This window comes from Podarcis liolepis (genome assembly GCF_965112155.1).
Source record: "Podarcis liolepis genome assembly, chromosome: 6".
Classification (NCBI taxonomy): Eukaryota; Metazoa; Chordata; class Lepidosauria; order Squamata; family Lacertidae; genus Podarcis; species Podarcis liolepis.
This window is the reverse complement of record NC_139559.1, coordinates 3,344,546-3,370,905: the sequence shown is the minus strand read 5'-3', so window position 1 is coordinate 3,370,905 and position 26,360 is coordinate 3,344,546. Positions and strand designations below refer to the sequence as shown.

The 26,360-nt window shown below is 48.1% G+C and overlaps 3 protein-coding genes across 3 annotated transcripts in view; all 3 read left to right on the top strand.

The window, feature by feature from the left end:
• Positions 1-1,708, top strand: part of HCK (HCK proto-oncogene, Src family tyrosine kinase) — a 40,543-nt gene extending 38,835 nt beyond the window's left edge. The window contains exon 15 of the mRNA XM_083507471.1: positions 251-1,708. The gene's annotated coding sequence lies outside the window, so the exon portion shown is untranslated. The remainder of the gene's footprint in view (positions 1-250) is intronic.
• The window catches only part of CCM2L (CCM2 like scaffold protein), an 881,881-nt gene that overhangs the window by 69,692 nt on the left and 785,829 nt on the right, over positions 1-26,360 (top strand). The window lies entirely within an intron of this gene.
• TM9SF4 (transmembrane 9 superfamily member 4) overlaps positions 4,656-26,360 on the top strand; it is a 31,877-nt gene continuing 10,172 nt past the window's right edge. The window contains exons 1-10 of the mRNA XM_083507437.1: positions 4,656-4,958; positions 13,281-13,394; positions 15,288-15,387; positions 17,101-17,269; positions 17,399-17,528; positions 19,814-19,937; positions 20,995-21,113; positions 22,219-22,330; positions 24,750-24,820; positions 25,791-25,923. Of these exons, the coding sequence (XP_083363563.1) occupies positions 4,938-4,958; positions 13,281-13,394; positions 15,288-15,387; positions 17,101-17,269; positions 17,399-17,528; positions 19,814-19,937; positions 20,995-21,113; positions 22,219-22,330; positions 24,750-24,820; positions 25,791-25,923 (1,093 nt within the window). The 5' untranslated portion in view covers positions 4,656-4,937. The remainder of the gene's footprint in view (positions 4,959-13,280; positions 13,395-15,287; positions 15,388-17,100; positions 17,270-17,398; positions 17,529-19,813; positions 19,938-20,994; positions 21,114-22,218; positions 22,331-24,749; positions 24,821-25,790; positions 25,924-26,360) is intronic.

Sequence of the window (26,360 nt, the reverse complement as noted above, 5' to 3'; positions counted from 1 at the left end):
GTGACAAAGCTGCATCTGGCGAGCCAGCGCAGCACACGGAATGCCGTTTACCTTCCCGCTGGTAAGCGGTACCTATTTATCTACTTGCACCCGGGGGTGCTTTCGAACTGCTAGGTTGGCAGGCGCTGGGACCGAGCAGCGGGAGCGCACCCCGCCGCGGGGATTCGAACCGCCGACCTTTCGATCGGCAAGCCCTAGGCGCTGAGGCTTTTACCCACAGCGCCACCCGCGTCCCCAATGCTATCCTTAGATTCATGGAATACCTGACTGCAGTCAAATATCGGGCAACTCTGCTGCCAGTCAGAGTAAACAATATGCAGCTGGGTAGAGAAACAGTCTGCCCTGGGATAAGGTGACTTCCTACAACCATTACAGGTGGACTGGACATTTGTATGGTCTTTCTTGTGCTGAATCAGGAGATTGCAAGACTCTTGTGGCTTAGGCACCCTTTGATCCTTGTGCAAGAGAAAGGGCACTAAGACCACATCTGTTCACAAGAGCAGGACTGCACTGTTTTCACAACTGCATTTCAAGTTTGGGGCGTATGTATTTTTATAGAAAATTCCCAAACCAGGTAACAATAAAACGACATAGAAAATAGAACTGCAAAGTTGCAGAATCCTAAAATATAAGATTGAAAGAATGAGATTTTTTTAAAAAAATATGGCAGAGAAGTATCATAAGGAGCAATAATGGATCAGTGTACTCAATGTACATTTGGAAAAGATGACCTCAGTAGATCTCCTCCCAAAGAAGCCCCACCTCCTCCTTAGGGCTGTCCCCACTGCCCAATCCCTTGCCCCTCCCAGACCCAATACAAACGGAGGGAGTGTGGAATTCCTTCACCTGCCTACTATTCTCTCTCTCTCTCTCTCTGGACCAGAGGGAGAATGGAAAACCAGTCAAGGCTGCTGTCCCATCTACATGATCTTGCACGCTCAGAGGAGTGGTGGAGCCAGGAAGCTCTGGGGGTTGACAATGCCCCCCCCCCAAAGAAAAAGAGTGTGGATAATGAAAGTTGACCAACAATGCTGACCCCTGCCGTTGACCCTGTTATCAGATAAAAGAGCATATTAAAGTAATTCGGAATAAAAATTAGCCAGTTAAATACCCATATATCTAGGTTCTATCATTTCGAATTCAAGGTAGGTAGATTTCATGCCAAATTATACATTTTCACAGTTGGGATTTAAAAGGGGGTGGGGAGCTGCCAAAGGGTTATTTCAGCAAAAGGGCTATATCCGTTTCCTCTTCCCTCCACCCATCTGCTCTGCAATTTTGTTGATGTTTTTCTTTAAAAGTTAAATTAAAACATACAGATATTTTATCTAGTGTAGAAGGGAGGAAGAGGAGAACTTTGCACTTTTCACACATCCTTCGTGTCTGCCCATTTTGTTAGTATCTTTGTGACGTCTGGTGAGCTGTCCACAGGCTGGACCCAGAGCAGGTGAAATCCAGAACCTCCACAACTTGGGATGTTTGCATTTTTAATGCCAGTGAAAGTTGAGGAAATACTTTCCGCAGATAAACAGAAGCACCCTTACAGCCGGCCTCTGCCTTGTCCTCATTTTCTGCCTGAGCTTAACAGCTCTGCAAAACTAGGATGCTCCGTAATAAATAAAATAGGATTTGTTTCAGGATATTTTGAAATGTTTGGATGTAAACCTTTTTGCATGTTTTGCAATGATAAAAATGTTAAGAAATCAAACATTTGTGTATGTGTGTGATTTGGACACGGGCTGTGATAATTTTGGAACAGTGCATTTGGAAGTGTAGCAGGAAACTCCCCCCCCCCAATCATTCAGTTTGTACAAACTTCACACACACTCACACACTACATACACTACGCTTCTGTTATAAATTCATAGAAAATCAACCATACATCGGATTTGTACTGTTCTACTTTTATTTTACTCCATGAAGGAAGGACTACAAAATGGGGAAGGTTTGATACAGGGCAGCCATAATCCCTTGAGCATACCAGTACATACACAGGAGCCCTGCCCAGTTGCTATGCCAACCCTGATGGTCTCAGACAGAAGACCATCAACAACACAATGGACTGCATACACGTGTGGATTCAACACGGACTATAACAAAAGAACAGTGATTGGATTCCCCCTCAGGGGGCAGGAAACTGCGACTACCTTTTGTCTTCTGAAAATGACTCATGGGGAGGGGGAGAAGGGAACCAGCCAGGTGACAGGACACTCAGGTTACCACCACCACCCCTCCCTCAACCCCTCCTTTCTGTGATGTATGTATGATGTTTCTGGGGGTGGTCTTGATCTACAGGGTGGGAATTTCAAAAGTTTTTATAAGGCCTTGCACACCATTTTTCTGTGTCCTTTCCTCTCTCCTGCAAGTGAGGGGAGCACCCTGTTGCAACAGTTCAATAAAGACCAAGCCTACAGGCTGCTGATTTGCTCCAATTTACTCTGGTTGGTGTCTTTACTTTTTGTCCAAGGGAGCCCTCGGATTTTTCCGGTAACAGAAGCCAGTTTAAAACCATATTGGCAGGATCTAACTAAAGTTGGATCCCATGTCCATATGATCAGAAGCAACTCACTGCGTTCAATGTGGGGTACACCCCCATGTAAATGTGCCTACAATTCTCTTTAAGGAACTGCAGCCCTGACAATCCTTAACGTCAATAGGACACCCGCTCAGTGGCGTAGCGTGGGTTGTCAGCACCCGGGGCAAGGCAAGTAATTTGCGCCCCCTAACCCGTGGATTTGCGCCCCCTAACCCTAACCCCCAGATGTTGCGCCCGGTGCGGCCGGCCCCCCCCCTGCACCCCCCACGCTACGCCACTGCACCCGCTTACTTTTTCTAAAGGTTTTCAGGCCTTAAAATACTATAGATTCCACACCACAACTATGAGCAATGTCCAGCATAACACTAAAAGACAGCAAAGGGTGTCATACATATACTAGATCAGGTTGTCCTCCCCCTTAAAGAGCAGGTCAGCAGCTATGCATATACCCTATGTCCTTTTTAAAATACGGGGTTGGGGGGTTATTGGGTTGTTTTTATTTATAAGTATATATTTTGTGGTTTTATATTTTGATATTGTTCTGTGAACTGCCCTGAAACCTCCAGGTATAGGGCGGTACCTAAATTCAATAAATAAAATAATAATTGCTTAGAGATCCAAATGCTCAGAGTTCTCTGATGCTTTCCCAGTGAACTGCTGTCACTCCTGTTAATGGAGAAATCTGAGGGCTCCCTTGGACAAAAAAACAAGGACACCAGCCAGGAATACCAGCACAAAACAGCAGCCAGTAGGCTTGGTCTTTATTGAAGACTGTTGCAACAGGACTCTCACCTGCCACAAGGTGGAACGAGATGGGAGCCCCCAAACTGTCATTAGCTGCTAATCCCCAAGTTACACCCCCCCAAACTACATCACTTATACATCACAGTTACATCATGAAAGGGGAGGTCTGGTGGCAGGAATCTGAGCATCCTGGACCCTGCCCCATGGTTCCCCTTGCCCTCCACCAAACACCCATCAAGTGGAACAAAAGAGATATTTACATTTCCCTGTTTCCCAGCCAAGTTAATGACACCCTTTTGTCTTCATCTGGGTTTGTTCTTTCTGGAATGGCTACCTGTCTGGCACTCAGGTATCAGGATGCCAGGGATTATCACTCAGGCAGAGGGGCTGCTGAGTAGCTGAGCTCACATGTCTATATGCATTTCTGAAGTTTTCCCTGTGAGCCAGTACATAGATACATTTATCAGTGAATTCCAACACAGTGGTGCCCCGCAAGACGAATGCCTCGCAAGACGAAAAACCCGCTAGACGAAAGGGTTTTCCGTTTTTCGATGCGCTTCGCAGGACGAATTTCCCTATGGGCTTGCTTCGCAAGACGAAAATGTCTTGCGAGTCTTGAGATTTTTTTCGCTTTCCCCCCTTTTTCTAAGCCGCTAAGCCTTTAATAGCCTTTTAGCAGCTAAGCCGCTAAGCCTTTAATAGCCGCTAAACCGCTAATAGCGCTAATCCGCTAATAGGGTTGCTTTGCAAGACGAAAAAACCGCTAGATGAAGATACTCGTGGAACGGATTAATTTCGTCTTGCGAGGCACCACTGCATTTGGTATCGTGCAGGAGAGGCCCTTTGAATAGATAGGAAGAAACTGCGATGAAGTGTTTTGTGGGGACAAATCACAAAAAATCACAAAAGCGTTTGTGCTGATTTTGGTAGTGGGCTGCATGTGCAGGATATCTGCTGGAGAGGCAACCCCCCCCAACCTATACATAAATTCCTGCAACACTCCTAACAATAATTGCACATGGCGTCTGAAGTGCCCAGGGAACGTGGCTTTAAGATCAAGGAACTAATGTTCTTTCAACTGAGTCGAGCATCCTTCGGGAGAAACGGCGCCCCAAAGACACCTGCCCTTTGCAACACACCTGCCGCCCTTACCAAAGATGGCGGCGACTATGCTTCGACGCGTACGGTCACGGTGGGGTAAAACACCTTCAGCAAGCCAATGACGCTCCACGCTCTAACCAGAGCGCGTTTGCCAGCACTAAAGATGACGTTCCGGTCATCTTACCCACGAAAAAGATGGCTGCCTCACTTATTTCACCTCCATTGCCCCTAGTAAAGATGGCGAGGAGAGGGGGAGTAGCCGTTCTGCCAATACCCAAAATGGAGACGCGGAAAGGAGGCGCGCTTATTTCCTCCCCTCTCAGCAACAACCCCCCCCCCGGCTAAACTGTTCTCGCGAGCTGACGTTCCTTTCGCGGAGGCTTCCCGCCTTTTCGAGCGGGGCGAGCGGGAGAGAGCGACTCCGCCGGGCAGAAGCGGAAGGCGGCGGGCCCTTCCCCTCGGCGGCGACGGCCTGCTTCCGTCTCCATGGCGACGAGCCGCCTCGGCCAACCGCGAGCCGCTTCCGCTGACGTCGGCGCCGACACGTGGATCCAAGATGGCGGCGTCTGGGGTGCTGGTGAGTGGCGAGGCCGGGGAGCCTCCTTCCCCTCGCGCTGTCTCGCGGCCGCCGGGGGCTCCGAGGGCCCCTTTCCGGGGCGGGGGTCGCTTCGCATCGCGGGCCCAGACCCCTCCCCGGCCCTTTTCGGAGGGGGGCGTGGGGGGTGGAGATGAGGGGGCCTCGTTTGCGCGCCTGACGGGACCCTCCTGAGGTGACACACGCAGCCCAGAGAAACCCCTCACCCAACCCCCGAAGTAGCCGGCGAAGGCGTCCCTCTCGGCCGCGTACAGCGCCGGGCGCTCCCTCCGAAGGTCTCCCCGGGAGGGAGCCCGGCAGAGGCGTCCCCGGCTGTTGCTGCTCTCGCTTTGGGCCACCCGACGAGCCGCAAGCCCTGAGGGCTCGCCTCGGCACTTTGCGTCCCTTCCTTGCAGGGGGTGGGCTGGATGACCCTCGGGGTCCCTCCCAGGCCCGCGGTTCTGCGACAGGCGACAACGGCGCGCCCGCTTTTTGTTGCTCCCGCATCGCGATCCTGAGACCTTATTGAATTGCGTTAGATGGTCTTGGTGAATTGAAAAACCAGCAAGACATTGCGATCTCTGTAACGTCAAACACGGTAGCATACGAATGAAGCCAGTGGCAATGAATTCATCCAAGCAATGCAAAAAAAAAAAAAAAAAAAAAGGCGTAGTAATTCGAAATGATATTCTGTTGCAACTGTTTCAAAAACGATGGGTAGCAATGCTTTCTCACCTGTTTTGTGAGGTCTGCCTGAAAAGCGGTATATCAATCGGTGCTGGTGGCACTAACAGACTCAAAATAGCCGAAAAGGTGGAAATTGCAACTGGAACCAGATGTCAGCTACTGATGGGACATTATTTTTCCCATCCTTGCTAGCTGTATTTTGTAACATGCCTTGCTGGTTCACTGTGTTCTGTGTGCAACTGGATTCCAGTCTCTAATCTCACATTCCGCATAGAGCCAGTGGCGTAGCGTGGGTTGTCAGCACCCGGGGCAAGGCAAGTAATTTGCGCCCCCTAACCCGTGGATTTGCGCCCCCTAATCTGTGGATTTGCGCCCCCTAATCCGTGGATTTGCGCCCCCTAACCCTAACCCCCAGATGTTGCGCCCGGTGCGGCCGGCCCCCCCTGCACCCCCCACGCTACGCCACTGCATAGAGCTCTTGTTTTACACAGCCAGATTGGGCCAGGAATGATGCTGTTGTCCATGGGTAGGCAAACTAAGGCCCGGGGGCTGGATCCGGCCCGATCGCCTGCTAAATCTGGCCCGCGGACGGTCTGGGAATGAGTGTGTTTGTACATGAGTAGAATGTGCCCTTTTATTTAAAATGCACCCCTGACTTGTGGGGCATAGGAATTCATTCATTATTATTTTTTTCATAATATAGTCTGGCCCCCCACAAGGTCTGAGGGACCGTGGACCGCCCCCTTGCTGAAAAAGTTTGCTGACCCCTGCTGTAGTGCCTCTAAAGAAGTTGCCATTTTCAAGGACTCCTGCTGTGTTTAGACAGCTGTGGTCCAGCTTTCAGGAAGTTGTTGGGGGTGAGTGACCGACCTGAGATTGTGTTCCTGTCTCGAGGAAAATTACTGGTGAATTTGCTCTGAATCGAGATTGTGTTCTGGATCCCATGTTGCAGGGACTCCTTGCACAGCCTGAGACAAAGTTTGTGTCCTTTGTCAACCTTGTGTTTGCATTCAGAACTTTCTTGCAACACGCCTGGAGGCAGAGAGTAGCATCACTTCCTTTTCTGTATGCTAACAACCAGAAGCAGTGAGTTTCGGTGCACTGCACACCAAAGCTCTGCCATAAACTTGATAAGAATCACACAGGCTGGAGCAGCTTAACGGGCTCAGTCACGGCAGTGGAATTTTGTTGGGCAGGGCACCTTGTGGTCACTTGATGATCTCAAGGATGATCTCAAGGTTTGTCTAAAGGCAAACAGTTTTGGGTCACAGTTTTTCTAGTGCTGATGCTTGTCTTCTGTACTCTTAACTTGCAGAACATGTTGTTTCTGCAAGGAGGATGATGATACTCAGTGATGATGTGAGAAGGTATAGAGAGTTCTTATCTCATCCCCTTTCTACAGAGGATTATCTCTGTGGGAAGGAGGAGGAGAGGCCTTATTCCTATTAATGCAAGGCCAGAAGTCCATCTGCTCCAGCACCCTTTTCACGGCATAGGCTGGCCATATACTTTGGGAAAGACAGCAGCTCAGTGATATATTTGCTTGGAACATGAAGTTTCCTGGTTGGTTGATCCATCTATCCATTTCCATGAACATGCCTAATTCACTTTTGAAGCCATCCAAATTATTCATTATTATTTTTGTTATTTATTTAATTTCTATACTGCGCTTCGTCTGAAGATCACCAGGCGATTCACAACATAAAAATAAAAAATGAGAACACAAAATACATAATAAAGCAAAAGCAAACAAAAGTGACAAGCCCACTCTCACAAACACATTTAAAAGGCCATAGAATGGTTAATCAGCCGAAGTGCCTCAGAAGATAATAATAATAATAATAATAATAATAATAATAATAATAATAATAATAATAACAACAACAACAACAACAACAACAACAAAACAACAACAACAATAATAATAATAATATAACAACAACAACAACAACAATAATTTTTATTTATACCCCGCCCTCCCCAGCCAAGGCCGGGCTCAGAGTGGCTTACAAGCAATAATAAAAACAAGTTGAATGATTACAACTTAAAAACAAAATTAAAATACAACATTAAAATATTGAAATATTAAAATTTAGCCTCATCGCAGGAGAAGAAGGAAAGGAAAAAAGAAAGAGAGGGAGGGAATCAAATTGGCTCCAAGCCAAAGGCCAGGTGGAACAACTCTGTCTTACAGGCCCTGCGGAAAGAAATCAGATCCTGCAGGGCCCTGGTCTCATGAGGCAGAGCGTTCCACCAGGCCGGAGCCAAAGTTGAAAAGGCCCTGGCTCTGGTTGAAGCCAGTCTAACTTCCTTAGGGCCCTGGGCCACTAGGATGTTGCTGTTTATGGACCTTGAGGCTCTCTGTGGGGCATACTGGGAGAGGCGGTCCCATAGGTACGAGGGTCCTAGGCCGTGAAGGGCTTTAAACATCAAAAGCAGCACCTTAAATCTGACCCTGTACTCTACCGGGAGCCAGTGCAGTTTGAAAAGCACTGAGTGAATATGCTCCCATGGCAGAGACCCCGTGAGGAGCCTCGCTGCAGCATTCTGCACCCTCTGGAGTTTCTGGGTCAGCTTCAAGGGCAGCCCCGCATAGAGCGAATTACAGTAGTCAAGCCTGGAGATGACCGTTGCATGGATCACTGTGGCCAGGTTGGGGCGGGAAAGGTAAGGGACCAACTGCTTGATGCGGCGAAGGTGGAAAAATGTCGCCTTGGCTGTTGCTGTAACCTGCACCTCCATGGAAAGGGAGGCGTCAAACCCAAACTCTTAACGGAAGGCAATGGCACTAATTGGGCCCCCGCAAGAGAAGGGAGTTGGTCCCTCATCCCCATACCATCCTGACCCAGCCAAAGGACCTGTGTCTTCGAAGGATTTAGTTTCAGTCGGCTCCCACGAAACCATCCAGCCATAGCCTCCAAGCATCTGATAAGTGTGTCCGGGGCCGAGTCTGTGTGGCCATCCATCAGCAGATAGAGCTGAGTGTCATCAGCATATTGGTGACAGCCCAGCCCAAATCTCCGGATAATCTGGGCAAGGGGGCGCATAAAGATGTTTAAAAGCATCGGGGAGAGAATTGCGCCCTGCGGCACTCCACACACCAAGGAGTGGCGCGATGACATTTCCCTCCCTAGTGAGGTGAGCTCACTAGATGAGCACAGGGTCCAAGTTGGTTCATATTGTGAGAGGCGGTCCATGAGGTATTGCTGTCCTGAGCCATTTAAGGCTTTATAGGTCAAAACCAACACTTTTAGTTGGCAGCCAGTCCAGTCCAGCCAGGATCTTGTGACCATCTCCTCACCTTGTGACAGCAGATGCTATAAATTAACTATGCATAGTGTGAAAGGGCACTCTCTTATCTGCCCTGAATCTCCTGCCAGTTTCATTACGTTACCTCTGCCCACCTCCTCCGCACAATGCTTACCTGGTGTCCAGCTTTTGTGAACTTGGTATGAGGAGGTGAGCACAAGGAGAAATTGCCAAGGGAGATTCTGCGCGTCAGTTCTCGCAACGGTTTAGAAAGCCCCATTGGAACTTACATCTCAGTAAACATGCCTACGATTGCCTCTGCTTCAGAGAGCAGGACAATATGTGGAAACTGTGAGGAAGCAGATATAGGTTAAATGAAACAGTAAAAACTGTTTGGCAGTGGAACCTTTGGGTAGGTGTGGGTCTCTCTTCCTGGAAATGTAAACAGCGAGGCTGGGCATCAGTCAGCGAGGCTGTAGGTGCAATATTTTTTGTACTGGGCCAGGAGTTGGACTAGATGCCCTTTGAGGCTTCTCCCAACTCTGAAATTATATTATTCTAACTCGGTACAGTGGTACAGTTAAGTACTTAATTCGTTCCGGAGGTCCGTTCTTAACCTGAAACTATTCTTAACCTGAAGCACCACTTTAGCTAATGGGGCCTCCTGCTGCCGCCGCGCTGCCGGAACTCGATTTCTGTTCTTATCTTGAAGCAAAGTTCTTAACCTGAAGCACTATTTCTGGGTTAGCGGAGTGTGTAACCTGAAGCGTATGTAACCTGAAGCGTATGTAACCCGAGGTGCCACTGTACTTTGAGACCTGAGTCTCGTCTCTTCCTTCCCTACCACACCCTCAAATTTTCTTACCTAGTTACATTAGCTTCTTGAGTTGTGATGTTTGCATAGTTTTTAACTGCCCTGGTTTTGGAGAAGGGCGGGTTTATTTTATTTTTTAGGCACATAGCCTAAAAATGCTGTATATGGTTGAGACTTTTAGGGAGTTATTCGTAAAACAAGTGACTGCTCTACAGCACCAACCTGAGGCTCACCTCTGTTGTCTTGCTTCCACTGCTGTTCCCCTGCCTCCCCGTTGTCTTCAGGTTTTTTTAATATATAGAATTTTTGAACCCTGTTTCTGTTTTGAGCCATGCATTTACGTTGGACACAATCAGTGAGCAACTTTGCCTCACATTCTGTTGAATGAATGTGACTTAAGCAAGAGCTTGCTTCTGCTTCAAATGCAGCTGTTTCTCACACTTGCTGAAAAGCTCCTTAATTCTGACACTTGTTCAACCACCCAAGTGTGGCCTAGAAAGGTTGCTGACCCTGGTAATAGATAGGCTGGTTGGTTAGGAACATAAGAAGAACACAGGAAACGGAGTCAGACTGCTGGTTCATCTAGCTCAATATTTCCTACACTGACTGGCAGTGGTTCTCCAGGGTTTCAGGCAGGGAACTATTCCCAGCCCTACCTGAAGATGCTGAGAATTGAACCAGGAATCCTCACGCAAGGCCAGTGCTTTACCACTAAGCTGCTGCCCTTCTCAGTTACGGTTGTAGTTGATTTATAGAAGTGGCTGCCAGTGTGTTTTGTAAAAAGAGTATTTTGCTACTCCTGCTTGGTTATGGTTTCTAAAGTTTTGGACAGGAGTTGCTGTCCATCCTCTGCTGCTTTTCAAGACTGTGTGTGTGTGTGTGTGCGCGCGTGCGCGCGCAGTGCACCACTTGATGTGTCAAGATGTCTTTAATTACTTTTTTATTTAGTTTCATTCAGTTGCACATTTTTAACACTCTTTACAATACATTCAAATTATAACTGTTTTCAATACCGTGTGTGTATGTATTCCTTTTTCTTATTCTTGTGACTTCCCTCCACCACATTACAGCTTCTTCTACTTAAATTTCTGTTGTGTTGTGAATATTGTTTTTATTTTTATCCATAAAACATCTATCCATATTTTAGCTTTACGAAATGTAATCAATGCATGTCAATGGTTTTGTTTCAGAGCAACGTTTTGTCACATATTCTTCCACACATTCCCATTCTTGCCTAAATTTCTGATTTGATTGATATCTAATAGCTGCTGTCATTCTGGCCAGTTTTACGAATTCACATACCTTATTTTGCCAATCCGCTTTTGATGGGACTATGTCCCCTTTCCAATTTTTAGCTATTAGCATTCTGGCAGCAGCTGTGGCATATAAAAACATTTTTTTCTTGTCGTTAGGGTTATCTATTGATAAGATGCCTAATAGAAATGCTTCTGGGTTTTTTTTCAAATGATGTTTTGAACATCTTTTTCCATTCTACATGTATACTACTCCAGAATTTTTTTTTTCACATCCCCACTATACACGATACATCGTTCCTTCTACCATATTGCATCTCCAGCAAGTGTTAGATTTTATAGATCTTAGCTAGTTTAGTGGGAGTCATGTACCACCTGTACACCATCTTCATGAGATTTTCTCTCATTGTATAACAGGCAGTGAATCTTATGTCTTGTTTCCACAGTTTTCCCCATTGTTCCATCTGGATGGGGTGGCCAATATCTTGGGCTCACTTGTGTCAAGATCTATGAGGGTAGCTGAGAAACCGTTCTCTAGTGCAATGTCTGAAGATATGAGTCATGTTGTTTATGGATACATGTCAACTTTGCCTTCTTTGTATTAGAGGAATTAGTTACTAGATCAGTCATCTGGGTCCTCTCCTCTCCTAGTCATCCTGGAGTTGAAATTGTGAAGAGATTGACTTTTGTAAGAATGGGTTGGTGGTGTGTCACTTAGAAGCAGGAGTTGGAAACAAAGGCCTTAGGGGACTTGTAGGCCACAAACCCTTTCCCCGGATGAGACCCTTCAGCTGGACCTGTGATGATACCTGCTTGCCTGGATGGTGGCAGGTGAGATGTTTGTGCGCCCAGAAGCTTCTAACTTTAGTGTGGCTGGAATCCAGCCAACTGTACAAAGGCAAGAGCCCACCCTGTCTCATAGCCCCTTGAAAGTTGCCCACAGGGGAATGTGGCCCTTGGTTTCGTCTACCTTGCTTTAAAGTCTGTAGTTTGAGATGTTGATCTATGTGATGGATTTGTTGCTGTACCACAGGCTTCCTCAATCTCGGCCCTCCAGATGTGTTGAGACTACAATTCCTGTCATCCCTGACCACTGGTCCTGCTAGCTAGGGATCATGGGAGTTGTAGGCCAAAAACTTCTGGGGGGCCGAGGTTGAGAAAGCCTGCTGTACCATTTGAGCCTGCAAGTGGGTGAACAAAATGTTGGAAAGTGTGTATGTGAAATGCTGTAGTCCAATGACACAAAATCACATGGTTCTCCCACTCCTCTTCTTAGCTCACAGTTATAAGTAATAGTCATTCCGCAAGTGTGTATGAGAGAGAAAATACTTGGGGAAGGAGGTTTAAGGCAACAGTGGGTAATCTCCACCCTAAAGGCCTGCTTAGGCCCACGAGGCCATTTCTCCCGAACCTCAGCTGGTTGCCCAACACATGAGATACGGGACTTGCTGTTGTCAGGGGGAAGTTCAGCAAGTGGATCCTAGAGAGGAGGCCTTCTCAGTGGTGGCACCCCACTTATGGAATAGCCTACCCAGAGAGGCTCACCTGGTGCCCTCTGCATGGCATTTTCAGCATCATTTTATTGCCTAGGCATTTTAAAACAAACCCAGGGCTTCTTAAATTAACTGCGTTCTTGGTCCTCTAGTATGCTTTGCAGCTGAGCTGAAAATATGTTTTGTTCTAAATTTTTACTGATCTTTTTTCAGTTACTGTACTTTTAAATACTACTTGCTTTTTGTCTTGTAAACTAGAGAATTGTAGTGATTTTAATGATGGATGAATGCATAAATTGAATAAATAAAGGATGTTGAAATGCGTCTTGAATGGGTAGACTGGATTCCTGCCCCCCCCCCCTAAACTCGAGAGTTGCATTCTTATTGTAAAGAAGGCAGAGAAAGTAGTGGTGGATGAGAGAGCTATGCACTGACTTCGATACCCTGCATTTCTTAAGGGTTTCTCTTTCCTCGAGAATGGAAAGTTTTCTGTCTCCAGTAAGACAGGGTCCAGGCTTAGATTTGTTGCCTTCTGCGTGAGGCCTCATGATTGGTCTCTGTTTCTCAGCTAGAATTCCCTCTTTCTTTTAAAGAAACAAGTCTTTCGGGGTTTTAGTGGTAGCAAATAGATTAGGTATCACTCTTGGTTTCCCCTCTGTCTGCGACTTCTGCAGTTCTTGCGGATTTGCCCAAAATTACTGAGCCAGCTTTGTGGCTCAGGTTTGTGTTCAGACTTAAAAGCAAACAAACAGCCAAGCAGTGTTGGGAATTGCTTGCACCTCCCTGAATGCCTTTGGCTATGGAGACAAAATCTCCTTTCTCGTTGCAGGAGAAGCTCACGTGTCCAGTGGTGCTACTGCTCTTGTGCCATGGGGTGAGCAGCTTCTACGTGCCGGGGGTGGCACCCATCAACTTCCACCAAAAGGATCCTGTAGAAATAAAGGTAGGTTGGTGATGTGGTTGACCATTTGAATACAGTGGACGCTCGGGTTGCGAACCTGATCCGTGCGGGATGCACAGCCGCAACCCGCAGCGTTCGCAACCCGTGTCTGCGCATGCACGGGTTGCGATTTGGCGCTTCTGTGCATGCGCAAAGTACGATTTAGCGCTTCTGCGCATGCGTGACCCGAAACCCGGAAGTAACCCGTTCCGGTACTTCCAGCTTTTGGCGGTCCACAACCTGAAAAAAACGCAATCTGAAGCGGCTGTAACCCAAGGTATGACTGTACACACACCAAGTGTGTGTGTGCGTGTGTGTGTGTGTAATAATAATTAACAGTGGTACTTATGCCAGCCTGGAAAACCATTAGTTAGCTATATTTGCGAAACAGTAATAATGCCCTTTCAAAAAAAGGATGATTTATTACGTTAAACATTTTGTACTTTCCTTCCCCCATAAGAGCTCAGAGTGGAATACATAGGTTTATTATTACTTATTATTTTATTTTTATTACATTTATATCCTGGCCTTCCTCCCAAAGTCGCCCAGTGTGGTGTGTCTCATAACATCCTCCTGCTCTCGCATTGGGCTGAGTGTCTGTGAGACTGGCTTGATGCCATCTAATGAGTGAGGGTTGCCTTCCAGTTTGGAGATGCTTGTAGCTCTAGCCGGCAGGAGAAGCGCCTGCTGTGCATCTCAGTTGGCCCCAGCTGCCGTAGGGCTAGCGAGCAAGCTGCCCTTAGGAAAGGGCTCGCTAATGGAATTGTAAGGAGAAAAGGTACCTATGACCACGATCAAACAATACATGATCAGCCGGCAACATTTGACAGTTCGGTTGGGCCATTTGTGAACCCTGGTGGGAGCCTTGAAGGAGCTGAGAGCACTTTGCAAAGTAGTGACAGCATTCCCAAGGAACATTTTCTTGAGCTGTGGCTTTCGGACATTAATGAGAGGAATATATCTCCCACGCCCTACAACATGAGTTGCTAACATGGCACCCACGGGTGCACGGGGGCCTTCAAAGTCTCTTCATGGTGCTGCAGGGTCCGATCCCCCAAGCCTGTGTGTGGTGTGAGGGTACAGCTGATCAGGGGAGAGTCGACTCCCATCATCCCTGACCATTCGCCATGGTGGTTGGGGCTAATGGGGAATTGGAGTCCCACAACATCCAAAGGGCCACCATGCTGATTTCCCTTCCTCTAAAGTGTAGGTCTGTGTAGATATGCCTGGCAAAAGAGGGAGTGCAAGGGAAAGGGCAAAGGGACATTTACTTTTAAAAAATAAAAATTGGGAATCATGTTGCAATAAAAGTGCATCCCAAACCTGAAAATGTTGAAGTCTGTTCTAAAGTGTTGTAGAAATGCTGAAGGCCCTGTGAATCCTTTTAAAGAATTGTAGGTTCCATTCCCGTAATGTTTTCCTTGCAGCTATAACAAGCTGAAAACCACAGTGGTTTCCTCTGTCTGTGCTTCAGCATTTTTGAGGGGTGTGGGTAGGATCAAGTACTACAGGAAGTTAAGTTCTCCAAGAACATTAATACATGGTTCTGGGGTTGTTTGCAGCCTCTTGGGGGCGGGTCACACATAGGCTCAAACCTTCCGTGGCCTCTTTGTTTTTGTTTTTTTACTAAAGCTGTGGGCTTTATCTTGCGATGTAAGCTTCCACACCGATGCCAGCAAGGTTTGGCAAGTCCTGCAGAGCATAAAAACATTTTTACGCGGCCAAGCCCTGGTGTCTCGATGGCCATATCCTGTCTTGTATGTTTCCTCTGTGTTACATAATTTATCTCCGTGGAAGGGGTACAACTGGTCCAGTTGTAAAGGTGGAAACTAGGGAACTTCCTTCCCTCTTGGTAGAGCTGGAACAATGAATCTGATAATCCCCTTGTTTTTCCAGGCTGTGAAGCTCACCAGTTCACGAACACAGCTACCTTATGAATATTACTCCTTACCTTTCTGCCATCCACAGACAGTCACATATAAAGCTGAAAATCTAGGTAAGGGCACAGAGTCCTCCACTTTCCTTTGCGTACTTTGGTGTCTGTGGTTGACTGCAGGATCCGTGCACTGTGTACATGAAGTGGGGGCACCCATTCCAGCCCTTTCCCCAAGGCCCTGGCTCCAGCATATTGCAGTCTCCCCTTGCTTTACTATTTCCTGTACTCTAGAATGCAGTGGGCAACCAGTTATTCATTTGGGCTGACGCTCTTTCACTCTCCTTGCGTGGAATGCTTTGATCATGTGGGGTGGATCTCTCTAGGAAAACTGGTAGTTTCTAAAGGGAGGAATGAGGTGCCAGTTCCACCCAGATTGCCTGGTAAAGAAGAATAAAGTAAGCACATGGTCCTCCCAATAACACGGATGGTATATTCCAGTGGTTCCCAAACTGTTTTGGGCCACCGCCCCTTGGTTCTATAAAGTGATCCCAGTGCCCTCTATCCTAGGAAAAGCATTATTCAGAATGGCCGTTTGCATGACCCGCTAAGGAAGATAATAACACTCTAAAATTCAAAACAGTAACAATTAATTTCACATTTATTCCAAATCCAGTTGAAACTATTTAGCTGAGTTAATTCAACAATAGCAGTGAACTGGATTCGGTGATACCAGCTATGCAAAATACGATTGCCATTTACACCCCCAGCACCCTCCTGCTACCCACTTGCCTCTTAGTGCCACTCCCAGGTAACCCCCCCCCCCGCAGGGGTGGTCCCATCCCCTTTGGGAACCACTGGTGTGTTTGGATGATTTAACCTCTGAAGCCGCCTTGTCCTGAATCGGACCATTGGCCCATCTGGAAGAGCGATGGGGAACCTGTGTCTTTTCTGAAGTTGCTGGAGGGCAACTCCCATCATCCCTGACCATTAACCAAGGTGACTGTGGCTGATGGGAGTCATCGAAATCCAAAAACTTTTGGAAGGCCACAGGCTCCTGCCTCCTAATCTTGCCCAGTAGAGTCTGTTCCAGCTGTTAGCTTGAGATGTTAACAGCAGGAGATAATAATAATAATAATAATAATAATAATAATAATAATAATAATAATAATAATAATAATTTTTATTTATATCCTGCCCTCCCAAGCCAAAGCCGGGCTCAGGGCGGCTAACAACAACTAAATAATCAAACAATCAAATAATCTAACATTCTAAAACATTTCATTATAACAATTAATTAAAATCAAATTAATGGCAACCGTTAAGCAAAGTTCTGTGCAGGTTGCCAGAGGAGGGAGTCAGGCTGGTCCCTAACCAAAGGCCTGGCTGAACAACTCTGTCTTGCAGGCCCTGCGGAAAGATGTCAATTCCCGCAGGGCCCTAGTCTCTTGTGACAGAGCGTTCCACCAGATTGGAGCCGCAGCCGAGAAAGCCCTGGCTCTAGTTGAGGCCAGCCTAACCTCTCTGTGGCCTGGGACCTTCAGGATGTTTTTATTTGCAGACCGTAGATTCCTCTGTGGGGCATACCAGGAGAGGCGGACCCGTAGGTACGAGGGTCCTAGGCCGTATAGGGCTTTAAAGGTTAAAACCAGCACCTTAAACCTGATCCTGTACTCCACCGGGAGCCAGTGCAGTTGGTATAGTACCGGATGAATGTGATCTCACAGCGAGGATCCCGTAAGGAGATGCCAAAGTTTGAAGGCTGGGGGTTTGTTCTGCCACTCACTGCTGTGAGCTCTCTCATTCTCATTCTCCCTGCCTGCCTTTCATTTGCAGGTGAGGTCCTTAGAGGGGACCGGATCGTCAATACGCCATTCCAGGTCTTCATGAACGTTGAGAAGAAGTGCGAGGTCTTGTGTGAATCCCCCAGCAAGCCTGTAACCCTGACCAAGGAAGCGAGCAAGCTGATCGCCGAACGGATCCAGGAGGAATACTATGTCCACCTGTGAGTCTCTGTCCTCTGCGCATGAGACAGAGCAACTCAGTGGGAGTCCTCCTTACTTATGGCGAGTCAAGGAGGCATAGGGTGGCAGCAGTGGGCAAGTCGTTCTGACTCAAGGGCTTATCTTTGCAGCATCGCTGACAACCTGCCTGTGGCCACGCGGCTGGAGTTCTACTCGAACCGCGAGGAGGAAGAGAAGAACAAGGAGAAAGACATACAGTTTGAGCATGGCTATCGGCTTGGGTTCATGGACAGCCGCAAGGTGAGGTTAATAATAATAATAATTTATTATATATACCCCTCCCATCTGGTTGGGTTTCCCCAGCCACTCTGGGCGGCTTCCAACAAAGTATCAAAATACAGTGGTCTGTTAAACATTAGAAGCTTCCGTAAACAGGGCTGCCTTCAGATGTCTTCTAAAAGTTTGGTAGTTGTTCTTCTCTTTGACATCTGGTGGGAGGGTGTTCCACAGGGCGGGCGCCACCACTGTAAAGGCCCTCTGCCTGGTTCCCTGTAACTTGGCTTCTCGCAGCGAGGGAACCACCAGAAGGCTCTTGGATCTATACCTCAGTGTCCGGGCAGAACGATGGAGGTGGAGACGCTCCTTCAGGTATACTGGACTGAGGCCGTTTAGGGCTTTCAAGGTCAGCACCAACACTTTGAATTGTGCTCGGAAACGTACTGGGAGCCAATGTAGATCTTTCAAGACTGGTGTTATGTGGTCTCATTGGCTACTCCCAATCACCAGTCTAGCTGCCACATTCTAGATTAGTTGTAGTTTCCGGGTCACCTTCAAAGGTAGCCCCACGTAGAGCGCATTGCAGTAATCCAAGCGGGAGTTAACTAGAGCTTGGGTATCAGCCTGCGTGCCAGGTGGAGCTGGTAGACAGCTGCCGTGGACACAGAATTGACCTGCACCTCCATGGACATCTGTGAGTCCAAAATGACTCCCAGGCTGCGCACCTGGTCCTTCAGGAGCACAGTTACCCCATTCAGGACCAGGGAGTCCTCCACACCTGCCCACCTCCTGTCCCCCCAAAACAGTACTTCTGTCTTGTCAGGATTCAACCTCAATCTGTTAGCCGCCATCCATCCTCCAACCTGTGCTTTTGCCTGGAGAAGGGAGGGGATGGTTCAGGGGCGCCACAACAGCACGGACCCTCTGAATTTTACTTGTAGGCACCTGTTTCAGTTGTTGTGGAAAATAAAGCAGTGACCACAGCAGCTCCCTTTAAAGCACACTTTATTTTGCATTGTAATATTGAATGTACCAATCATAGGCCTTTGAACTTTGCTGTCAGTGTTGTATGGAAATCTGAGTGCGCATGTGCACACATACCAGAAACTGAAAGGTGACAGGGAGGAAAATTCAGGCGGTGTTTACCACAAACCTGCATGCTGCTCTCCCAAAGTATTCGAGCTGCCTGGACACTAAGCCTGCCCTCTCCTTCCTGCCCTCTGGAGATCAGGTGACACATAGACTGGTGAATGTGTGAGAGCTGGGAATTACTGTTTATTTGTCAGGCACCTAAAGCTTTTCCTTCTGTGCTGTACAAAGATTTTCGTGCTGTACGGGGATTTTAAAAAGCCAAATGCTGACAGGCTTGCAGCCTGTTACGCCCCATACAAAAGAGGAAGCCTGGATTTTGAGAGCCAAATAAATATTAGCCCAATGGTTTGAGATGGGCAATTTATTCTAATTTCCAAATTCTGAATTATCTTCTGCCGGGGGCAGCATCCTAAATGGGTTATTTAACTTGCACAATCACAGCTTAACACGCTGGGCGGCTAGCCAGCTGCGAATGCACAAATTAAATGCACACAAGATGGATTTTCCATGCTGGGTTTTCCTGCTGCGGAAAGCACTTTTAAGCTCTCTGGCTTGCTTTTGGGGCTCTGGGAGGCTCTTGCATGAGACCTAGCAGGCGCCTCCCAGAGCCTCATAAGCAAGTCAGAAAGCTTAAATGCTCTCCGCCTTGCATGGTGGGCAAGGCTCACTCACTGTGTTGGCACTGGAACGGTAGGGGTGGTTGCACAGGGGCTGGTTCTGGCTATATGTGATATCAGCTGTACACACAATCCCTGGAACCCACCCCCAGGGCAGGTTGTGAGTCTGTAGTTTGATGTACTGTGGTACCTCTGGATGTAAACGGGATCCGTTCCAGAGCCCCATTCGCATCCCGAGCAGAACGCAACCTGCACGTGCACGGGTCGCAATTTGCTGCTTCTGCACATGCGTGTGGCGTCATTTTGAGCGTCTGCACATGTGCGAGAGGCAAAACCCGGAAGTAACCTGTTCCGTTACTTCCGGGTCACCACGGAACGCAACCTGAAAACGCTAAACCTGAAGCATATTTAACCCGAGATATGACTGTATCTTCTAATCTCTACTCCCTTATCATGAAGAGTTTGAGGAGAAGTGCAACACACGAAGGAGACCTCTGAGCCCGCAAACCACTTGGAGAGATAGTGCACATCACCCCAATTAATTTGTATTTTCTTCCTCCAGGGCTTCTAACATCTCTCTTGATATCCCCTCTGTTCTAGTTCTACCTGCACAACCACCTCTCCTTCATCCTTTACTACCACAGAGAGGATGTGGAAGAGAACCAAGAGCCCACCTACAGGGTGGTCCGCTTTGAGGTCGTTCCGCAGAGCATTAAGCTTGCTGGTAAGAGAAGAGAGCAAGGGCGTTGTGTTGACAGGGAGGCCCAAGCTCTGGACTTGAATTAAGAGGGACATTTTGGAGAAGAAAGTACGGGTGGGAGAGGAGATCCCATTGTATGATGTGTTTGGGGTGAGGTATGGGAGGGAGGGAGCAGCTCCCGCTCAATATTGAGGGCATAGCTGTCAACTTTTCCCTTTTCTTGCAAGGAATCCTATTCAGAATAAGGGAATTTCCCTTAAAAAAAGGGAAAAGTTGACAGCTATGCTTGAGGGTTTCTTGCATGTTCTCTCTGGCTGGCTGTAGTCGTGGACCCACAAAACAGGAAAAGTGCACTGAATGGGATCGGGAAACAGGAGCTGTTTGGGACACCAGGGATTCCTGTTGCCTGCTACTCAAAGCAACTCTCTTATCAATCACAGCTCCAACTTCACTCATTGGCAAAAAAACCCCCATGGGCAGGCAGGTGTAGCCAGCCTTGTTCATTTCACAGAAATCGCTTAGAAGGGGACCTGCACGTTTTGCAGAGTCACTGCCGGCCAGTGCAAGTGAAGGGTGGGGAACCATAAATTGTTGGGACTCCAGTTTCCCTGGCCATTGGCTACACTGGGTGTGCAGCTGATGGGAGTCCTCTAGGGTGCATAGGCTTCCATCTCTGGTGTGGCGGGATCAAAGGTCTGACTCCATGAAAAACTGTTTCATGCGTTGCTGCTTTTGCAGCAGGAACATGGTAGGGATACGTAGCTCAGGGCCGTAGCTCAGTGGTAGAGCATCAATCCTCAGCATCTCTAGTAGGGTTGGGAGACACTCTGTGTCTGAAATTCTGGAGAGCCTCTGGCAGTCAGTGTAGACAAGACTGAGCAAGACGGACCAATGGTCTTACTATAAGGGCAGCTTCCCACATTCCTGTGTATGCGTTTGTTCAACCGGAGGAACATGAGGGGCAGCCAGAGGATTGCCACACGAGGCTAGTTGGGGGTGAGGGGACCCCAAGCTTGTATAGGGACTGGGTCCCTGGAGTCAGGCTGCTGCTTCTGACGCGTGAGGTTTTTTTGCCCCCTAGATCTGAAAGCTGACGAAAAGGGTGCCTGTGTCTTGCCTGAAGCTGCCAACTCCGCTCCTCAAGAGATCGACCCCACGAAGGAGAACAAGCTGCTTTTCACCTACTCTGTGCATTGGGAGGTGAGGGCCGGGTTTTTTATTTGGGGGGGGGGAGGGAAGAAAGAGGGGAGGAGGTGGAATTGGTGTAGGGGAAATGGTCACTGTGGGGAGAAGGTGTCCGAGGGCTGGGAAACCCTAATTAAAAGAAGAGTGGGAAGCCAGTGTTGGAACATGGATTTGGAGGGCCTCAGCTGCCTTTAAGGGAACTCCTTTCATCTCCTGTACATCTCTTTTAAAAACAAGTAGGTTCTCCACCACAGGTTAAGACTCAACAGGAGAAAGCTTGCTTCAGGTGCCACCTTCGAAGAAAAAATTACGGAGTCACAAAAACACCCATTCCCAGGTTAGGACTACAACTCCCATCGGTCCCAGCCAGCATGCGCTGATGGAAGCTGCAGTCCAAGGCTTCAGGAGGGCGCCATGTTGAAGAAGCAGAGCTTTTTAGGGGGTGGCACCCATCTTGTGAAAAGCCCTGCTCCATTTCAGCCTTTGGGGAACCTGTTAGGGCGTTTCTGGCTGGTGTGCCTTTTTGTCCCCTAGTCTGCTGCTTTGGAATTTGGCGTGATTAGCCTTTTCGTGTCGTTTGTTTATTTATTTATGTACAAGATTTAAATCCCTCTTTCTGCCAAGTGAATTGTAGCATGAGCTTAGCAGCCTTTAGACCCCTGGCTGATGCTTGGGCCCAGAGTTTGCAGTCCCAGGGAATCTTGTTGGTTGGAGCTGAATGTACATGCTAACAGGGAAGTGAGCAGAGGAGATCCCAGCTCCCTGCAATTGCCCCTTCCCCGGTCAACAGATGGAGCCGAGCTGATCTTTTCTTGATCTTTAGGATTATTGTCTTGCTTTCTTCTTGGGCAGCGGGGTGTGTATGTGTTTACATCCAGTGCCAGTCATGCTCTGAGTAGACCCACTGAAATCCATGGGCATGGCTCGCTTGGGGCCATTAATTTCTGAGTGGAGCCTAGTTGAATACAACTCCAGTGGGTTATTTCCTTATTCATAAAGCACTGATTTGCAGAAAACCAAATACCCCACTTACCCCTTTGCCTCAACTTTCAATCTCCAGCGTGGGAATAATAGTGGACCAACTCAATTAACCTACTAACTAGCTAAACTTCTCCTATAGGAAAGCGACATCAAATGGGCTTCTCGCTGGGACACTTACCTCACAATGAGTGACGTGCAGATCCACTGGTTCTCCATCATTAACTCGGTCGTGGTCGTGTTCTTCCTTTCGGGTAAGAGAGAAGCCAGGGGGTTTTGTTGGGTGGGGAGGGGTGATCTTGCCACTATACGGTAGGAATAGAGACTTGACTAGCCAAGTCGTGTAGACCCAGCTGGGCTATCATTTATGGATATGCTGAGCGAAAGAGTAACAAATCAGAAATAGTCCAGTGGGCTGGGGTTCGCATCCTACCCTCACCACCTGGCCCGATGATCCTGGCTGGGTCTACTACCCATCTAGAAGGACTTTGGAAAGACCTCCTCATAATAAAATAAAAGGGAAACCCTGGGCCAGTAGAAAACCCAACGCATAAGGGCTGCAGTTTCTAGCCCACCTTTTTTCACCCTGTTGTGGAGCCCTTGGTGTACACACACAGTCTCAGGCCTAGAAGGGCACGTTCCACTCTGCCTCCTCATTCTGCTTCATAGGTAGACTCTGAAAGACTGTGAGGGTATTGCAAGGAGGATTGGAAGCTGGTTGTAAATATGTACTGAATGCTTCTGGCACCCGGTCTGGTCACTGCGGTTTTCTTCACCAGCAACTTGTGTGTCCGTCAGTGTCCTTAGCTGCTTGTCTTTGCTCAGTGCCTGGTGCCTGTGTCTCAGTTTTGCTGCCTGCAGATGGGGTTGAGCTGCAGCAGGGCCGGTTTGTGCCTTGCTTTCCCTTCAGTGGTGGCCAAGCAGTGTAGGGTAAGGGCCACAGTCCATGCTGCACCCTGTATGGTGTGCCACTTCCTCAGCATGCCTGTGTCTTTGGGCAACTCACCGGTCCTGCGCACTGGATGGAACTGCTGCAAGCAATTTTGTGTTGCTACATGAGGGCAGGCAGAGGCACAAGCATTTCCTTTGACCCATTTTGGAAGGAAGGGGCGCCCCCTGGTGCACAACGAGAGCATTGCAAGAAATGAGGGATGTAGTGGTTATTTACCGTATTTTTTGCACCATAACACTCATTTTTTTCCTCCTAAAAAGTAAGGGGAAATGTCTGTGCGTGTTATGGAGGGAATGCCTACGGGTGGCATGCCTATGGATTTTCCTCCTCTAAAAACTGTGCGTGTTATGGTCGGGTGCGTGTTATAGAGCGAAAAATACGGTATTTATTTTTTTTAAAAAAATAAGAATATGTTCAATAAGCATTATCTGCTTAGAATGGAATGGAATAGAATATAACCTTTAGAAGACATATGAACACAACCCTGTACAGTGGACGCTTGGGTTGCGAACATGATCCATGCGGGATGCACGTTCGCAACCCGCAGCGTTCTCAACCCGCGTCTGTGCTGTTTACCTGGTTGAAAAGAGATGTATTAACACTGGTGTGATCATAATAAAGTCCTGGGAGTTACAAGGGTTATAACTTAATCTTGAGTATATCCCAGAACAGGTATAGCTCCCTCTGGCTTCCTTTACTTGGCTACCTTGCTTTTCTTCCCTCCTCCCCTTGGGCCCCACTGCCCAACATGGCAGCCCATGAAAGAGACACTTTTAAAATGCCCCTGAAGAGGAAAAGAATGGCTTGCACTGAAATCAACCCCCCTGCCCTCCAAGGTCCTGTCCAAGTGGCGACTTCCTCTGCTTTTGCTGCGGCCCCATGTGTGTTTGTCAGCATCGCCCTAGAGCCAGTGCACCAACTGGACTCTTGCACCTCAACCCCGACTGGGCTGGGCGAGCTGGGTAGCACCGCCAGAGACCTCCTTCCCGCAGGAACAGGTCACAGTGCTGTGGACTCACAGCTTAGAGCTGAGAGCACCGGATTCACTGTCTCAATAATACAGTCGTTGCGCAGCAGAGTTTTGCAGAGTCTTGCAGAGTATAAACTACTTGGAGAGCAGCTCTGTAAAATATCTTCCTTTTATTCTATAACTACAACTATGGTACAAAACTATATACAGAGCTAAGTATTCTGAGCATAAAGCAATGCTATACTGAGAGTCTGCAGCTGCTCTTAGCAGCAATCTAATCTCTAGGATCTCTAACACTCTCACTCTCTCCGATACACTGACTGACTGACTGACTCTCTCTCACACACACAGATATGTTGCTGGGCAGAATAAGTTAATAGGCAGGACACGCCTCCTCTTCTCTGTGGAGAGTCAGCAGAGATCATCAGGAGATGGTCAGGAGATTCTTGGGTATGGGAGGGGTGAAATCTCCTCAGTGTTAGCATAAGGTGTGAGAAAATGTGAAAATGAATACTTGTAGCAGCAGCAGCACCTCCTTTGGTGTAGGGGACTCAAAAGTGCAATTCTTGCTGTGAGAACCCATTGCTACTGTCTGAGGACATGTGGGCAGATGTGGACTGTGGGGGACTCTGTGTCGACTGACGCATCACTCCTCATGACCCTCTGCTCCTGTATGCTGCTGGCTTGCAGATGCTTAGGTGCTCAGTGGAATAAACTGCAGTTCATTCATTCCAGGTCTTATTCGTTTCAGGTATTCTCAGCATGATCATCATCCGGACGCTCCGGAAGGATATTGCCAACTACAACAAGGAAGATGACATTGTACGAGAAGCATGATGTGCTTGGGGCTGGCAGGTGGGGTGGGGTGGAGAGGGAGTGGGGACCCTTCCTTGCATCTTGAGAACGTTCCCAGACTCTCCTTTTGAGAAGGGTAGAGGGGAGGTAGCCAAGGAAATGGGCAGAGAATGTAAGAGGAGCTCAGCTGGATTAAATCCAACTTTATTCAGCACTGGGTTTCTCATAACACTGGTCTTGAAAGACCTACATCGGCTCCCAGTATGTTTCCGAGCACAATTCAAAGGGTTGGTGCTGACCTTTAAAGTCCTAAATGGCCTCGGTCCTGTATACCTGAAGGAGCGTCTCCACCCCCATCGTTCAGCCTGGACACTGAGGTCCAGCGCCAAGGGCCTTCTGGCGGTTCCCTCACTGCGAGAAGCCAAGTTACAGGGAACCAGGCAGAGGGCCTTCTTGGTGGTGGCGCCTGCCCTGTGGAACGCCCTCCCACCAGATGTCAAAGAGAAGAACAACTACCAGACTTTTAGAAGACATCTGAAGGCAGCCCTGGCGGGTGCCTCTGGGAAGCCCATTGGAGCAAGGCTGAACCTGGAGGTAGCACATAGCTATATTGTCCAGTAGCCACCTGGTCACTTTCTGCTGTTCACCTGACCGATCCCTTTTTTAAGGCGCTGCTGTGTCTTGTGGCATCAAATTCCATAGCTAGTGATGTGGGTAGAGAGTCCCTTGCTAGTCCAGAGTTCATACTGGGGCTTAGCCACTTAACGGCCTGCCTTCTCATTCCTTGCTGGGGTGAAACACTTTTCAGGTGCAGGCAGTAACCAGGTGGCCTTAAGGTTTTGTGAAATGTGGTGACTCGCTGCAAAAAAATCCTTTGGGTAGGGGAGGACATGCTCTGTACATCTCTGTGGCAGTGGGGGGGGGGAGAGAAGTGTACATGGCAGTCCCTTTCGTGGGGCTTGATTTCAATCCCCCTGTGTGTCGATTTTCCCTGCAGGAAGACACCATGGAGGAATCTGGGTGGAAGCTGGTACACGGTGATGTGTTCAGGCCGCCTCAATATCCCATGATCCTCAGCTCCCTCCTGGGCTCCGGAATCCAGCTCTTTTGCATGATCCTGATTGTTATTTGTGAGTATCCCACCTGGGGAGCCTGGCGGTGCTTCTTTGTGAAAAGGGGGCAGGGGAGAAGAGACTCTAATAATAATAATAATAATAATAATAATAATAATAATAATAATAATAATAATAATAATAAATTTATTTATATCCCGCCCTCCCCAGCCGAAGCCGGGCTCAGGGCGGCTAACAACAATAAAACAGTACAAAAGTACAGCATAAACAACATTCTAAAATCATTCATTATAAAATTAATTAATTCAAGCCACTGGCAACCATTGGGCCAGAGCTCCGTGAAGATTGCCGAGGGAGGGAGTCTACAGGCTAAGGAGGAAACTACAACTAATCCAGAATGCGGCGACTAGACTGGTGGCTGGTGGCGGCCACCGAGACCACATAACACCGGTCTTGAAAGACCTACACTGGCTCCCAGTATATTTCCGAGCATA